This window comes from Buteo buteo, chromosome 17 (genome assembly GCF_964188355.1).
Source record: "Buteo buteo chromosome 17, bButBut1.hap1.1, whole genome shotgun sequence".
In the NCBI taxonomy this organism is placed as follows: domain Eukaryota; kingdom Metazoa; phylum Chordata; class Aves; order Accipitriformes; family Accipitridae; genus Buteo; species Buteo buteo.
Genome location: NC_134187.1, coordinates 30,131,025 through 30,148,257, shown reverse-complemented (window position 1 = coordinate 30,148,257; position 17,233 = coordinate 30,131,025). Strand labels below are relative to the sequence as shown.

Sequence of the window (17,233 nt, the reverse complement as noted above, 5' to 3'; positions counted from 1 at the left end):
GTCCACAGGGACAGGCTGTAATGGGATCAGCTGTAACGGGTTTGGATGTAATGGGATCAGCTGTAGGGACCAGCTGTAACAGTATCGGCTGTAACAATATTGGCTGTAATGGGATGGGCTGTAACAGGATTGGCTGTAGCGGGTGCCCCCACAGGGACAAGCTGTAACGGGATCGGCTGTAACAGGATCGGGTGTGCCGCAACAGGCTGTGACAGGATGGGTTGTAGGGATTGGCTGTAACGGGATCGGCTGTAGGGGTCACCTGTAACGAGATTGGCTGTAGGGATCAGCTGTAATGGAATTGGGTGTAGTGATCAGTTGTAATGGGATCGGCTGTAATAGGATTGGCTGTAACAGGATCGGCTGTAGGGATCAGCTGTAACTGGATTGGCTGTAATGGGATCAGCTGTAACAGGATCGGCTGTACGGATCGGCTGTAACAGGATTGGCTGTAATGGGATCACCCGTAATGGGATCAGCTGTAGGGATTGGCTGTAACGGGATCGGCTGTAACGGGAGGGGCTGTAGGGATCACCTGTAATGGGATTGGCTGTAATGGGATCAGCTGTAGGGATCACCTGTAATGGGATCACCTGTAACGGGATCGGCTGTAACGGGATCATCTGCCCCACGGCGAGACACTGTCCCATAGGGGAAACGCCCCACAGCCTGACACGGCCCCACAGCGTGAGCCCCCCCGTAGGGTGACACCCCCGTAGGGTGACGGTGACACGCTAGAGGGTGACACGACCCCGTAGGGTGACACCACCCCCCCCAGTGAACACCCTACAGGGTGACATGACATTGCCCCCCCCCCCCCCGGGTGACACACGCCCACAGGGTGGTCCACTCCGCACAGGGGGACACCCTATAGGGTGGCAGCCCCCCATAGGGGTCGTCACCCCCCCCAGGTTGACACCCTACAGGGTGACACCGACCCCCCCCCCCGGGCTGCCACCCCTGGGACCGCCACGCCGCCAGGGGGCGCCCTCCCCTTCCGCCTCCACCCGCAAACGGCGCATGCGCCTCTCCAGCCCAGCTCGGGCCGCGCCCCTCCCCACCGCCTCTCTCTTAGCGTCACTTCCGGCGCCGCCGTGCCCGGCGTCGAGTTCCGCTTCCGTCCGCCTCGTTGCCGGCAGCCGCTACCGAGCCCGGGAAAGGCGCGCGCGCTCTCGGGACGCTTCCGCTTCCGGTACGGCGGCCGGGCCGGTGCGGGGGGGGCGGGTAGCGGCGGCGGTGGGCCTCAGCCTCGGCCTGCCCCGGCCGGCGGCTCCGGGCCGGCGGTACCGCCACAGGGGTAAACGGCGGGAGGCCTCGACCGGTACCGCCAGCCGCTCCCTCGGCCCGGCGGGATCCCCGGGGCCGCCGCCAGCCCGTCTCGGGCGCTGACCGGTGGGGCCGTGCCTTTCCCTGATGTTTTTCTCGTTATCTTTGTTTTTAGAAGGAAAATCGGAGTCGTCCGCGCCCGTCCGCCGCTCTCCGAGCCGGCCCGGCCCCTCGGGAGAGAGACTGCTCCGCCGCTTCTCCTCAGCCGTCTCCGGGGGGCTGACGGGGGCTCTTCTTCCTCAGATGCGGCGGCGGAGCCCATGAGAATGGAGGCCCGGGAGACGGCACGGGCCAACCACGGCTCCGTGTTCAAGGCCTTTCCCCTGCCCTCGAGAGCCGGCCTGCGGGATCCGCTCTCCCAGCCGGACAGCAAGGTGCGGAGGCCAGCTGATCCTCGCCCGCGCTCCCCGGGCCCCGGCGTTGCTGCGGCGAGCTCCCCCCGATCGCTGCCTGGGGGGGGCACACGTGGTTTTGGGGGCTAGTGGCTTCTCTGGCCCCCTTTCGCCCTTCCTTTGGTGTCCCTGTGGGTCAGAGGCGCCAGTGGGCAGGGTCTCTCTGCACAGCATCCCCCGAGCCTTGAGTTCAAAACCTCCCAGGTGGTTTTGATAGCCCCATCTCGGTAACGCCCAGCACTTCTGCGCTGCGAGAGCCCCGCTTGCGCTGTTAGTTACTGGCGAGCATATAAAATGGAAATCACGCGTGGAATCTGCCTGTGGATGGTAAACCCGCGCGTGGGTGTGCTCGGCTTACGGCCTCGGCAAGTGCGTGCACGTATCTTGACGCTGCAGTTGTGTCTCGACGAGTTGCCAGCGTTGCTGTGAAACTGATAATTTTTTGCCCTGTAACAAGATGAAATCAGCGTTTGGTTTTTCTCTCATTAAAACTGCCATCACACCGGCAGAGTGGATTTTAGGAGAGGACGGGAGAGCGAGTGACACTTTGGCTGCATTGTCAGACCAGCACCGGTGTGTTATTACACCAGTCTGCTTCAGTAATCGCTAATTTATAACGATGTGATTGGGGAGGAGCTGTAATGTGTCACGTCCCACTCTGTAGTTTTACTGCACCTGGGGTTTAAGATTGAGCTGTGCTTTCTTCTAACAAAAAGCTGCGATCTTCTCACACAGTTTTTACCCAACAAGATCAGTGGTTTCGCTTGCCCTGCTGGAAATGCATCCTGCGCTCTCAATTACAGCCCAGGTAAGACATTGTTTTCTGCCCTGGAGTGTCAGTTTTTTGGCTGTTCCCTCCCCTAAGCAACTTGGGGAGGAATATGTGGCACTTTACTGACTGCTGCCATGTTTCTTGCTTGCAGAAGTCCCCTGCCCCGAGAGCTACCGGGCAGTGGGGGAGCCTCGAGCCTTTGGCTCCAGTGCCAACGGGCAGTGGAGAGGCTTGATTCCCCCTCTGGGCTCCGTGCCACAGAAGCCGAGGGTGAGCCGAGGCTCTTACCTTGAAGCTCGCAAAAACCCCAGGTGCGTACAGATCTCCTCCACTTTTAACGCTCCCTGCAGAGCCCTGTGGGAGCTTCAGGTGGGAATTTTACCCATACAAGCCACTGGTATCAATACAGAGCAAATTCAGGGTGGAAGTAGTTGCATGGGTCAAGGTTGGCCGGGTCTGTAGGTACCTTTTGGTGTTTATGACCTCCCTGTGGCAAAGACAAAGGTTGTGAGCACTGGTTTTGAGAGTAGAAGTAGCGCACAGCCTGGAGGAACCTGTCTCTTACAGAAGCTAGTGGTGTAACAGACCAGTTTTGAGTGTATCGGTGTATTGTGATGGGAACAGGAACATTGTTGCACCGCTGGGAAATTGGGGGAGAAATAATGTGTTGTCGTTTTGTGATGAAAATGTGCTGGTTAGTGCCTGCGGTGCTAGGTGCAGGAGCTATTTTTGCAGCTGGTATAAAGTCATGTAGCTTCAGACTTTTCCAGATCAGGTCAAGTCTATTGCTCCTGAAGATCCCCATAGTGGCCAGCATTTGTTTGCAAATAGGGAAAATTTATTTCAATGGGAGAAATGCCAAATCGCCCCATGTGTTTTTTCATGGGCTGTTGGGTGAGCCTGAGGGTGGGAGTGGGGAGAAGCAAGGTGAGGGAGGGGATCTGCCCTTACCGATAAATATAAATGCTGAGAGTGGTGTCTCCAGTCGAGGTTCAGCCATTTTGTGGTGCGTGGATGGAAGCAGGAGCTGGTGGATCTGGCGGGAAGGTCTTGCCGGGGGTTTCCAGGCTGTGGCTCCTCGGCCTCGGAGTGCCACCTGGTGGCATCTGTTTGGCCGCACAGGCCTCAGGAATGGTTTCAGATCAAGCTGATGGAGAGCCAGACTTCAGCTTTGAGATGGTTCTTAAAATGCAAATAAAATACCAATTTCTGATCACGGTTAGGTAGCCTGGTTCTTGGCAGGGTTTGAGGATGGGGGAGAATGAGATTACGGGTTAAAGCAAGCATAAAGTCCAATAAAAGTGGGGTTTGTTTCTCTCCTCACAGTGGGACGTCCAACAGTTTTGTAGGAAAATCAAACCACCATTGCCATGCATCAGCTTTTCCAATCAAACCCGCTCAGAGTCCTTCCTGGAGTGGTCCATGTCGCCGCAGCCTGCTTAGCCCCAAGAAGACTCCCCGACGGTTCATCAGCACAGCGGAAGAGGTAAAGAAAAGGCTGGGAGACCGTTTAGTGGGTGGATTTTTCTGAGAAGATCTCTTTTGGGCACCATGAAGTGCTTGAGGCAGCTCTGACTGACGGTCTTGTGCTAGATTTGCTCCTTCTGCCAGGCAGAAGCTGGCTTCAACTCTGCTCACGTTCAGACTTCAACTGCGGTTGGTCTGATCAAGGCTGATGGCTGAACTCTTGAAGACCCCTGGATGTGCTTCCACCAATTAAATCTCTACTTCCATGTGTTTCTGCTTGCTATTCACAGTGTCTTTGTTGAAATCATGTTGGCTAGATGTATCTGGTTGTTTCCCTGCAGACTGTTCGAGAGGAAGAGCGAGAGATCTACAGGCAGTTGCTTCAGATGGTCACAGGAAAACAATTTTCTACGTCCAAGTCCTCTTCATTATTCCCCTTTCATCTGTGAGTATGTAAAATCCTCTTCTGCAGCTGACAGTGCCACGTGTATTTGCTGGGAGCTTACTTTCTGTTGTTCCTAGGTCCAGGTGTTCAAATTCCAGCAAAACCATAGTGAAAGAAACTCCCAGCAAGAACTCAAAGCTGTTTGAAGCTCACAGCGTTGCACCAGCCAGTTCAGCGACCAGCATTCTCAGAGCACAGGAGCAGCCATCACACAAACCGTCTCTCTACTCCACCCCCAGCTATCCCTCCAATATCTTTGAGTCCAGTAACTCCACAGCCCAGCATCAGCAAGAAAATCTACCAGCATCTAACACACAGTCTGAAGGTAAAAAAAATCCCAACCAACAACCAAACCCAAAATGAAGCCTCAAAACCTGGTAATCAACTTAAATGTATGTGGCAAACACGATTTTTCCCTCCCCCTCTGTATTTGGACTCCTGCAGCAGTTGTGGAAATGGGTAGTAATTATGGAATGTTGTTATCCTCTCAAACTTTACGTTTTTTAGGGTCGGACTCTGTCATTTTGCTCAAGGTAAAGGATTCCAGAACGCCAGCACCAAGGTAAGAAGCTGTAAAATGGTGTCTGGATGAAAGGGTGGGTTACACTAGCTTTTTTAATTCCACAGAGAGGTGAGAATGCAGAGTAGGAGGTAACCAGTGGCTTTCTGAATGTCTCGTGAAGACAGAGCGGTTTGCTGTAGTTACAGGAACTTGAGTGTGATGCATCAAACCTCTTTCTTGAGACCTGGCTGCAAATCATTGGCAGATCTGTCTGTAGCTCTTACTATCGCTCTAGCAGTAAGGCTGTCCTCAGATAATACTTACAAATCACTTCTCAGGCAATTACTTTCCATGTGAAGGAGGACACTTACACCTGTCCTTTCTTCCCCTTTCTAGCCTCCCATTCTTCCAGGCAGAACTGTGGATCAAAGAACTGTAAGTACATGTTTCCTGCTGTGTTTTCCTGTTGTGAGTGTTTGTGTGTAGAAATAAACCACTGATTTGTTCACGTGAACTGTGCTTTTCAGGACCAGTGTCTATGACTCACGAGCTCGGGAGAGGTGGCGGCAAATTGAAGAGCAGAAAGCACTGGCCTTGCAGCTGCAAAGCCAGGTAACAGAGAGCAGTTACTGAAAGAACAGTCTTTGCAAGTCTGAATGTTAAACCACAAAACAGAAAGCAAATTGGAAATGGAAAAATGACAAAAATCTCCTCCTTTGGAGTCTGGTGTCTTTATTCTTTCCCCTTCCCATGGCAGAGCTTTTGGTAGTGCCATGGCCGGGATAAATGCTCACCCTCCATGTCTCTTTCTGCATCTCCTGGAAGAATGGGCCCCATGTAGCTCCCTCGCAAGCCCTGGGGAGGTGACTCCTTTGGACACCACCTAATTTAAAGGTCTCTCCTTCAGCGGCTGCAGGAACAAGAACACTCAGTGCAGGATCTGGTGGATTTAAATCTTCGAGTACCCCTTGAGAAGGAAATCCCTGTCACAGTAGTCCCAGAAGAGAAAGAAGATGCTAAGTCAGCTGACGGTGAAGAGGAGTTCCCTGAAATCACTGAGGTAAGTCTGCTTGGATCTAGTGTACACAAACAGGTGCTTGTGTGCATAAAAGATATAAATACGAATGTGTTTTCCTGATATCTGCGCATGGAAACGGGTAGCTGTTCCCTTTTGCCATGTACATTTTGTAGTGAGTTTATCCTTCAAGGAGCAAAGAATAAACCTGGGTTTGAATCCAGTCTTTGTGACGGGAAAAGCAGGAAATCTCCCTCTAATGCTGTCTGTGTCCTCCCTGTAGGAAATGGAAAAAGAAATAAAGAACGTATTCCGAGGTGGGAACCAGGATGAGGTCCTCAGTGAAGCTTTTCGGTTAACAATCACTCGAAAAGACATTCAGACCCTCAATAATCTGAACTGGCTCAATGATGAGGTGAGGCATCTACCTTGGACTGTTAAGACATTTTTCTTTGGCAATTTAAAGTAGGTTGAAGTGAACAAACGTGTCTGCCTTCTCCATGCTGAAAGAGGTGAGAGAGTGAGTAGTAGGTGTGGGCTGTGGTTCACGCTCTGGAGCAGTTTATCTGTGGAGAAACCCCTGTGTAGACCAGGCACTTGAAGAAATAATAATATTGGGAGGAGTGGGACTGCCCGTGGACGTGATCAGGGGGAAAAAAAAAAAAGTAAATCTTAAACATAGAAGATGGCTTTCCTAAGTCTTTCTGGATTTTTTGAAGGTTTTAAGGCTGTTGAGCTGTTGTAAATCCCCCCGGGGACAGGTCTTCAGAGGGACAGGTGGAGGCAAAAACAATTTCTTACCTAATTTTGCACAGGGACAGAGCACCTTATGCAGAAGTGTCAACACTCTAACATGTCCTGGATGCTTTTTCTTTCCCAGATAATTAATTTCTACATGAATTTGCTGATGGAGCGGAGCAAAGAGAAGGGTTTGCCGGCAGTTCATGCGTTCAATACTTTCTTCTTTACCAAATTAAAAACAGCAGGGTACCAAGCTGTGAAACGGTGGACTAAAAAAGTGGATATCTTCTCTGTGGATCTCCTCTTGGTGCCTATTCATCTGGGAGTGCACTGGTGCCTAGCAGTGAGTGCTTTAGTTATTCACGGTAGAGCATAGCTGGAGCAGGTCGTCCTATAATTTCACCTGTGGTTGAGGCTAAAATTTCATGGCTCTTAAACGATGCAGTTGTCAGGTGTTTGTGCATGGAGGGGGGAAATTTGTGTTTGTGGCTAAAATAAAACTCTAGAGTGAGTAAAGAGATAGCTGCAACTTTCTGGTGCATTTCTAGTCTTTAAAGAAAAAATAGACAGCTGCGAAGGTCACGTTAGGCTAGCTTATTCTCCGGAGAAAGATCTCATTTCCACATTCCCACAAATTCACCTTTAGAGATATTGCCACAGGATTGTTTTAGAGAGATTTAGATGACAGATACTGGACAGCTTTCTCTACCTCCTGCCCCTGATTTGTTTCGTCCCTTCTCTTGGCTGCTGGCACCGGTGTAGTAAGAGATGGCGCGTGGCTTTTAAGCCTGCGTCAGCCTCCTTAGCTCGAACCTCCTTCTCTGATTGTTAAGCTGCCCAGAAAGGCGGTGCTCACGCGGGTGGGTGGTGGTGTGGAAATGGGGCATGGGGCCCCAGAAAAACCACCTGGGGGACTCGTGTCTTGAACTGCTTAGTTATGCACACGTCAGGTGGAGCAAAGCCTCTGTAAACTTATCTGTCTGTGGCTTTAACAATAAGGATAAGAGTGCTCTTGTGTTTTACTGGGGTGCTCTGAGGAGAGCCTGATTTAGAGATTCAAGTGGTTAAATAACACAGCAGCAAGGGGGGGTTTGGGGGAGGGCTGTACCAAGGGTGTTAGAAGTTCTCTGAAATCCTTCTCTGCTGTGAAATGGTCTAAACTTAACTTCTTTCTATTGGCAGAGTGTGTGTCCTGGCAAAGCGATGAGCTCCTTGTGTTGTGCGTTATTAACGAATCTCTCTTCGTGTAGGTTGTAGACTTCAGGAAAAAAACCATCACCTATTATGACTCCATGGGTGGAATAAACAGTGAAGCCTGCAGGATACTGTTGTGAGTAACACTTAATTTGAGTTGTGCCTGTTTCAAAATCAGACAGCTTCTTATCTTGCTCTGGAAGCAACAACCCTTCCATGGGGACAGTCCCTTTCTGGGTCCTGAAAGGAGGATTCAGAGGAACATCCTGGTTTTCATGCTTTGTGTTTCACTACGCGTTGCTGACACAGTCCACGCTTACAAAGCTGGTCTGCGAGAGAGTCTTCATCTCTTCCCAGAAGATCTGTCAGTGAGACTGGTGTTACCTTTGTGGGTATAGACAGGTTTCAGACCCGTTCTGTTAAGGACATCAGGCTTTACCAGTCTTACAGAGTCATCTTGAGCATCATCTTTAGGAGGAAAATGGCTTCTTGGACCCTGAGGGATAGGGGTCCTTCCCTTGTCCTGCAGCCGCTTGAAGAAATGGCATCTCCTGGCCCCTTCCTCCAGGTGGGAGCTTCTCCTGCCTGTGGCAAAGATCACCTCAGTAGCTTGGCCCTTTGTTTCGAGAGGGAGATTCTGGAGAGTGCGATGGTATGTGTAGGGTGCGGGAGCATCTCTTGCATCAGGCTGTGGATAAAGGTTTGCATGGATCTCTTCTGTACTGAGTTCCAGCAAGGCGTTACGTGCCGTACCATGCCTCCAAACCAGAGCTGGGTGAAGGTTGTTCTTCCTGGGTTCAGAATGCAGAGGAGGTCTTGGTTTTCCCATCCTGAGGGGTGCTCCAGGAGGGAGCGGAGCTGGCTGTCTACTCTGAGCCCTTGTAGAAGAGAGGTGCTTGCATGTAAAATCCAGAACTGTTTTCCCATATTTGGAAGCTGCTCCTGAATGGAGTGCAATTAAAAATGAGCTACTCTCTGGGCAGGGGTGAAAAAAAGCCCCTCTTTTTGAAGGTCCGTAGTCACGTAGGGCTGTCAGGCTTGATACAAATCAGATTGCAAAGTGATTTATGAAACACAGTCACCAGCTCCTCTGTCGTTCCGATGTTGACCCTGGGTCGGCCGTCGGTTCTGTTTCTCGTCTCAGCTTTGCTCCAACGCTGACTTGGGAATCTGATCCTGAGTCTTCTGGCATGAGATTGAGTATGTCAGCAGAGGCGTCACTCATTCAGTCAAGGAATGTGAATAATGATAAAGACAGACAGCAGACAAATGCCATTTCCAGTCCGTTTAGCACCTTCGTTTTCCAGTTCAGGTGCTTTGCAGTCTGTGTGCACTGGGTTCACTTAAATAACTGTAAAAATAGCTGTTTCCCTTTTCCACACTGTTCTGTTATGTTGGCCTAAAGGGAGGAAAGGGAAAGGAAGAGTATAAAATCTTTGGAAATGGCTCAGGGCAGCATCTCTTAGCTTCGTAGTGCGGCTTCTGTCTCTGTGTTCAAGAATGGTGCAAGCAGAGCTGGCCTGCCTTAGGGCAGGGATGGTCTGGGTGAAATCAGTTCCTTTCAGCCTGAATTTCTTTGATTCCAAGGAAGAAGGCATGGATGTCTGGTGAAGTGAAGCACCTGGGAGGTGAGAGGGGGACCCAGGAGTCCTGCCCATGGTTCGTTTAGGGGTCTGGGACGAGGAAGCAGGTCCCCAGACTGCTGGTAGAGAGTACCAGAGGATACAAAGTGCTTCGGCCACGCAGGGTGAGTGGTAGAGAGCCGGGATTTCAGGTCACTGTTGCCCTGGACGTAATTGTTTTCCCTCTGTTTCCTTTTAGGAGGCTTTTATTGGTTGAATGCAGTGGGAGGATCACACCGGGAAGAAGGGACGGAGGTCCTATTCATGGTTAGTGACCCTTTCATGCTTTCAATCTTTAGAGCTTCCTAAAGGTGGTGAGTGTTGTACCATTAGCCAGACTTTACAGAGGAGGGAAACTGAGGCACAGGGAAGGTAACTGATTAAATACAAGGGCCACGTGGCCAGACTAGGAATGAGTAGGGACCACAGATGGTCATGGTTTGGTGGCTGCCGTGCTTTGTTTCAGCATTTGGGCTTTCATGCAACTTGAGTGTGAGACCTGGAGAGGGTTTTAAGAAAGCTGCCTCTGTTTTTGGGGGTTTCTGCTTGGGAAACACAGTGCTCGGTATCTCAGCTGTGCTGAAAGGGTCTGTGTTTTGGAGCAGACATAAACCAGCTTGTTAAAATTAGTTAAAAAATTGATTCTAGTGTACTAAGGCTGGAGGAAATCTTAAGGGATAGAGTGCACAAAGCGACTCGTGCCTGTGAAATCTTCTTATCTCCTGCTAGCAGCAGCGCTTGAAATGCTTACCTTTACATGCCCTTTACTTCAAGGCTCTTGGACATTTAGCAGTATGCTGTGGAGTTGATTTCAACAATTCCCTAAGGCACCTGGTCAGGTTTTTGTGTGTGTGTGTAAGCACTGTAGAGGGCAAAAATCCATTTTCAGATTTAGAAAAATGAGATTAAGAGCCTGCAGTATTTGATGGGGCATCTCAGGCATGTTGGGTTTTGATTTGGCTTGTAATTCTGCTTAAAAATTCTGTGTCAAGCTTTTTCTCCTCGAGGTCCTGACAAAGTTCATTAAATAAGTTCTGCCTCCCAAAGTTGTCTCGCGATTTGAAGTCAAGGCATTTTCTTTCAGTCCCCTCCTAAAAAGGTGGTTCAGGCTGTTTCCTAGGCAGGACTGGTGCTGTATTTCTTACATGATGTGTCTGATGTTCACTGATCTCTGTGTGCAAGCTAGATTGCTGGAGGCTGCTTTTAGGAAACCACACAGGTGATGGTCACAGTTAATGTGAACTGTGCATAGTGGGTTATTTCCTCACTCTTCTAGAAGACAGCTCAGAATTTCCTGGCTGCTGTGCATGTGTCAGCGTTGCAGCTGTGGCTTGTGGTAGTTGCAGATAAAACTGGATGTGCTGAAGCCACCTGATTGCTTTATTTGCTGAATCTCCAGCACCATTTAAACTTCACTGGTTTCTTCCCTGTCTGCCAGACGAGTCTCGCACTCGGATCCTCTCTCCGCCCCCACTCCATATGTGCAGACCCGGTCCACGTGGAGATGTTGCTTGGAGGCTCGTCCCGGTTCCTCGTGTGATGCATCCTTTTATTTATCTGCACAGCCTCACTCTCTGTCTTTAATGTGCAGAACAGAGTGGGCCATGTGCTGCTGCTCTTTTTTTAGCTGAGGATTCAAGTGGGTTCTGTAGTAGGCAGTAATTGCCAGGATTTTTTTTGTTCAGTGCAATTGAAATGAGGCTGGTAATTAATTAATGTTTTCGCTGTGTTTTTATTGTGATGCAGATAGACTACTCCCTTCTTCCAGCCACCGTGCTGGAGGGTCAGTTCACCCTTATTTTGAACTTGTTGCAAGGAGTTTCTTCATCCATCCATTAGGTTTTATTTTTGGAGATGAGATATGGAGACTTCTCATGCTCAGTGAAAGGGTTTTTTTTGTTGTTGTTTTTTTCCTGAGATTTACCCCCTGCTGATCTTGTCTTGTCCAAACTGCAGCCAAATCAAAGCAGCCAAGCAGAGAGCTTCCCAAGAGCAATTACAGCAGTTGCTGGCAGCCAGCAGACCCTGTGCTGGGGAACTGGGCTGGGAGTGTGTGTCCAGCTAATGAAGGCTGATAGAAAATGCTTGTCTGGACCTGATCTGGTCTCGAGGGACTGCCAGGAGGGAGACTTCCCTCCTTGACACTCTTAGATCCAGCAAAACTTATTTCTGGCTGCTTTCTAGGGATTCAGTCGCTAGGATGGGGCTGTCTCCATGTCCAGAGGCAGCTGGGTGGTTCTGCTGCTACTTTGAGTACTTGGTTCGGTGGCCCCTGGGTGCTTCAGGGACTCCTCAGCCCAGGAGAGTTTTCTTGAACAGTTTTTTAAAGTTATGACAGAGAAAAGTTCCGACTGGCACCAAGACACCAAGTGTGACCCTACATCTTTTGACCTTGTCTGCGGGTTGCATCACCCCCTTCTCCCATCGCATTTTGGCGTTTACTAACAGCAAGATGCGATTTAGCCAAGTCTTTGTGGATCAGATTTCCGAAAGATGGCACATCTCTCTGCGTTGGCGGCCAAACCTGCCTCCCTCTCTGCGCCAGATGCTCTCTTGACCCCTCCGTTCGAGCCAGCAGCATCTAATCCCTTGCTTTTCCTTTCCAAACTTTCTGATCACAGCCGTGACGGTGAGAAGGCTCCTCAGGCTGTTTTGAGAAGATGCCAAATGTGCAGGAGATGGTTTCTGTAGATCTTCCGAGTCATTTTGGTAACCAAGATGAGCAAAAGGTTTCTGCAAAGCTGAGTATCACTTAATGATGTTGGCAGCCAACAGAGAGGGGCTTCTTTATGGCCATTAAGAATGTCTTGGGCCTGTCGCCCTGTCTCCTTGGGCTCCCTCTAGTCTACCTTTATGTCTGTGTCCTTCCTGAGCTCCCTTTCCATACTTCTCAGTGAAGGGAATGGTTCACGGTGTTCATGTCTGCAAAGCAGAATGCCTGGCAGTTGATTGGGCATGCTTTGGGCATGGTCTTGGTAGAGTTTCTAAACTTTTTCAAGGAGGCAGGAAAAAAACCCTAATTTTCTATTCTTCCAGTGGTATAATTTAGGCCAAACTGGTGGAAGCCTCTTTGGGCAGAGGAGATGGGCCAGTACCTGTGAGCTTTCCTTGTTCTCCAGTTCTAGGAACTGGAATGGGACTGGCTCTGCGGCTCTTCTCCCTCTGCTGAAGGCTTGTGAAAGGTATTTGACATCCCACGCCCGCCATGGCTGGCTCCTTCTCCCACTTTTGCTCCCTGGTTGACTCAATCCCTATAAAAGCATCTTGGAGAGGACTGGTGTGGCTTTTCCCAGGGCTGCCTCCCCTCCATCCCCAAGCCTTGGACCTTATTTGAGAAAAATCAGGTCATCTTCCCTAGTTTGCCTCTCCTTGAAAGCACTTGCCATCTCTCTTCTGCTGTGGTAAGAAGAAATCAAATTGGGAGTGGAGGGGGAAACCTGGGAGAAGAGCTTCAGGAGAACACCCGCCAGCAAGCTGAACCCACCCCCGGCCTGGAGAGGAGCTTCGTGGTGGTGTTTTTGATGCTTTACACACAGGGTGATTGTTCCAGAGCTGCTGGGATGATGTTAGGCTTGTGACAAATTTGCTTCTGTCTACCTTCCTGTTAAGTAAGATCCTCAAAAGACTAGAGGCACCAGTTCACAGGACACCGTTGGAGACAGAGTTCAGGTCTCCAGTCTCCCCTCAAGTATAACACTCTGCTTGCAGGAGCCTGTTGAGGCAGCCCTGTGGCTGCTGAGCTTTTCTCTGCCATGAGTCACTCCCTGATGAATTAGATTTGTTCTCACTGGTTTATTTGTGGTTTTGACTCTGCTTGGCAGGTAGTTTTCTTGGATGAGTTTTTAAGTTCTGCTTGGTCCTTCTTTTGAACGCCTCAAAGCCCAGGTCTATAGAGCCCTTTTTAAAATGGCCAATACTGAGACAAAAATATTGGACTTCAATTTTGCATTAATTCTGCAAACATGGCAGAGGACATCTTGGGTAAACTGACATGTAGTGTACTGGCTGGTTTCCCCTGTTCCCCTAAGTAAGCTTTCTTTTTTCTCTTATTCCTACAGGCAATACTTAAAACAGGAAAGTCTTGACAAGAAAAGGAAAGAGTTTGACACTAATGGCTGGTCGTTGCTGAGTAAGAAGAGTCAGGTAGGTTTGTGCAGTCAGAGGTTTGGAGAAGGGGTCTCTCTTGGTCCTCGCGTTTGTTCTTGAGCCAGAAGCACCGGACACCTTCTCGTGGTGACTCTAGGGGGTGAACAAATCCCAGATCTTCAGTGGCAGGCTGCTTTACTGCAGATTCCCAGCCAGCCCTACATGGAAGTAGGGAGGCTTTATTGAGCCAGGAGTGCCACAGTGCCATCTCAATTCCTGCTGCCCACCCTCTTTTCTTAATCTCCCCTTGTTCACGGTGGCATTCGCCCATCCATGCAGAGCTGCCTTGTCAGGACTCATTTGAGAGAGGTCCTTCACTGGGAGCTCTTCATCCTTAGAAGTGAGTGTGTGGGGGCTGGCTCCTCTGGAAATGACATTTGGTTTTGTGTACTTCCACTAAAGGAGATCCCACAGCAGATGAATGGCAGCGACTGCGGGATGTTTGCCTGCAAATACGCTGACTGCATTACCAAAGACAAGCCCATCAACTTCACTCAGGTAAACCCCACCCTGGCATGCCCCTTTTCTTGGGGAGACAGACATGTGGCACCTACTTCTGCATATTCTGATTTTTCCAAATGCCCTTTGCCTCCTTCTCTGTGGGTTTAAAGTGCCCCCAGTGTGCGTGGGGATTGTACCGCTGCTCCTTGGAGTAGAGCTGACACAAGGCACTGGGGCAAATTTGTTCCTCTAAAGCCATCCTTGGGTCTTTTGTTGTACCCAAATCCATGCTGTTGTACCCAAATCCTTGGGGCATGTCGCCAATGCAGCTGGGGAAAGCTCACAAACCCATAATGGGACCCACTCACAATGGTACTGAAAGTGGGGTGTTGTGGCTGGAATCCCAGGGAACTTCAGTGTTGGTTAACATTGTTGGCCTCTGTGGAATATCCCATGCGTGAATATTTTACTTCTAATTATTAGAGAATATTGTCAGAGTTACATTATTACCTAGATCTCATCCGCTGTCCTGTTTTCAATAATCAGAAAGTAAATTTTCCCCCAAGAAAGGCACCACTTAAAAAGCCGCACCCAAGAGAACGGCTTCTCAACGTGTGGTCCAGCAGTGAAAGACATGCTGATGTATGTTTTCTCTCTCTTCTCTCTCTTTCCCCCCACCCAAAGCAACACATGCCCTATTTCCGAAAGCGAATGGCCTGGGAAATCCTTCATCGCAAGCTGTTATGATGATGTTGCGCCAAAAGCCGCTTCCTTGCGAGATTGTATCAGAAGTGCCCAGATTTGCCCTGCTCAGCAGCCTGAGCCGTGGCAGGTGTGGACCTGCCCAGGGCTTCAGTCAAAGACACAGCAAATGAACTCTGTATCATATTTTTGATAAACACCATTCACGGACCAATGCGCAATAGAAATGTTCAGAAGCACACTTGCCTTTTTTTTTCTCTCTCTCTTTTTTTTTTTTTTTTTTAATTTTTTTTTTATTTCAAGACCTATTTTTACAAGCAATTTCAGGTGCTGAGACTTGAGGGGGCAGCTTTGGACATTCAAGGAACTTTTTATTTTTCTGCTTTTTGCAGCTCTTGCTGCCAGCTTTGCTGAGCTGATGGCGTGATGTGGGGTGGGGAGGCTGGATTTCAGGGGAGGGGAAGGCACTTACATGGTTCTGGATGCTCTGTGCACTGGGAGAGCTGTAAGTCGAGTGGCCTATTTGGGGGTGGATGTAGGGAGGGTTTCCTTGTAGAGGAATGTTTTTGATGTGTCCTCTACTCCTGTATTATCACTCCTCTGTCCTCAAAGCCAGCATTTTCTCACCCATCACAAACTCTGTCCCTGATCACCTATCCTAAGATTATAACCTGGCACGCTCAGTTCTCAGGACAGCCTGGCTGTGGGCTTCGGAGAGCTGGGCAGGGGGCTGGAGGCAGGTCGGGCATCCCTCAAGGGTGGCAGGCAGGAGCTGGGGGATCTCTGAAAGTAACTTGTTTGTTAAACGCCACTTCTGCAGAGTCATTTTTCTTCCCGAGGAATTGGTCTCCCAGTTCTTTAGCATCAACTGTTTACGGAAATTCAGGTACAAAACTGTAGAGTAGAGCTGATGCGCCATCGAATTGTTTTGTATATATTTCCAAATGTTTTTTTCCGGAGTGACAAAGAACAAAGTCTGCGTGTGCGTTGGGTTTGTTGGGGTTTTTTTGATTTTTATTTTTGTGTTGTTTTTTTTTCCTGCCCTGGCTTTGCCTCCTCACAGGAGCTGGGGCCGCAACTTCTTGCCACCTTTGTCCTTGTGCGGAGGGCCCCAGCTGAGCGGAATGAATTGCTCCTCTCTCTCCGTGATATTTTGCACATGTTTTGCCTGGGGACGAAGGCTGACGCAAGGTCAAAGGTTGCATTGAAGGCAGGCACCGTAGTCAACTCGAGAAGTGCTTCCAAAGGTATCTGCAAGTATGTTCAGCGTGTGACTCCCAGGAGCCTTGAGGACGAGCTGCATCCCCATCTGTCACGGGGGAAGAAGTGAAATATTCAGAAGCACTTAAACCCTTCCAAAAATGGGATTTTGGGGGATGCCCTGATGCTTCTGAACATTTTACCCCCAGCGCCTCATTCCTCTGGGCTCCTTGGATGGTCTTGGATGGGGCTGTGCTGATGCTTTCAACTGTTTTAATTTATTCTCAAGTGCGATGTGGGAGGAAGCGGTGAGTGTTTGACAAGCTTCCCAAGCCGCTGAACCTGCTTCTTTTCTCTCGTGTACATAACCTTTTTAAGTATAAGTAAAGAATGAAATAATGTCCACTTTTGTATTTTTGTCTCCAGATAGGGAGGGATATTTTATACATTTTTCTCTACCTGTAAGCAGTAGTTTTGTACAAAATTTCTCCCTTTCACCCCTTGCTCCCACCAGGTTGTGTTCTTTGTAGGCTGGTTTGTACCCCCTCTCCCTCCCCTCTGTGTGTTTTATACCAAGTTCATTTACTACCTTTTTCTATCTTTTACTGCAAGTAAAGATCTGAGGAAAAAAAAGTAAGGTATCTTTTCTCTTTTTGTGCGTCTGTCATGATTCCCTGTTAAATAAAACGAGCTGTGAGGTGCATCCCTGCACCAGGAGCTGGAGCGTCACTGTTAGTGAGCAGCCCTTGCTCAGGGAAGGCTATTTTGTGTAATTCACCCTCTAGTTAAAATAAATCACTCTCAGCAGGCTCGGGCACTCCCAATATGGAAGTCTTTTAGCCCAATTTTGTGGAGGAAGGAGGCAGAGCTGTTGTGAACTGGAGTTAAAAGGCCTTTACAGTTGTGCGCTGGGTGTTATCGCCCTTGATTTTGCTCCTTGCTGGAGGTGGTGAGTTGGGAATGAGGATCCTGTCCCAGTAACCTGCTTTAGGGCTTTGTCCCTTCCCACCCCTGGGAAGGAGCTTCCAGGCCCCGCCACCCCGCTCTGAACAGTAGTTCTGGGCTGAAAGAGCCCCTTACAATGTCCCAGGAACAAAATCAACAAGTCCCATGTTTTCCTTGGCTCCTGGCTCCCAAAAAAGCCAGGGAGAAAATGGCCCCGTCAAAGGCGGCTTGTGCCTCGCCTGTGCTGGGACCCTGAAGAGGCTCACACCTCCTCCTTGGCCATGCGGCTCCCAGCCCTCTGCGGCTACCAAATATGCATTCAG

At 49.7% G+C, this 17,233-nt stretch overlaps 1 protein-coding gene across 5 annotated transcripts; it reads left to right on the top strand.

Annotated features, from left to right (window-relative positions):
- The first annotated feature begins 1,108 nt into the window (after window positions 1-1,108).
- SENP1 (SUMO specific peptidase 1) lies at window positions 1,109-16,587 on the top strand. 5 transcript variants are annotated; one of them, XM_075049611.1, is made up of 17 exons: window positions 1,109-1,192; window positions 1,442-1,700; window positions 2,454-2,526; window positions 2,642-2,801; window positions 3,817-3,976; window positions 4,299-4,402; window positions 4,480-4,727; window positions 4,910-4,964; window positions 5,301-5,339; window positions 5,432-5,516; window positions 5,812-5,964; window positions 6,203-6,334; window positions 6,800-7,003; window positions 7,911-7,990; window positions 13,535-13,619; window positions 14,025-14,120; window positions 15,829-16,587. In XM_075049611.1, the coding sequence occupies exons 2-17, from the start codon at window positions 1,587-1,589 to the stop codon at window positions 16,093-16,095; spliced, it is 2,055 nt and encodes a 684-aa protein (XP_074905712.1). In that variant the 5' UTR covers window positions 1,109-1,192; window positions 1,442-1,586; the 3' UTR covers window positions 16,096-16,587. The 5 variants fall into 5 exon arrangements, 3 of the variants coding, with proteins under 3 accessions (XP_074905712.1, XP_074905710.1, XP_074905711.1); XR_012653350.1 differs by lacking the exons at window positions 1,109-1,192; window positions 15,829-16,587 and adding an exon at window positions 9,676-9,743 and having other exon boundaries at window positions 1,448-1,700; window positions 14,025-14,126; XR_012653349.1 differs by lacking the exons at window positions 1,109-1,192; window positions 14,025-14,120; window positions 15,829-16,587 and adding exons at window positions 9,442-9,601; window positions 9,676-9,743 and having other exon boundaries at window positions 1,448-1,700; window positions 13,535-13,564.
- The last annotated feature ends 646 nt before the right edge of the window (window positions 16,588-17,233 follow it).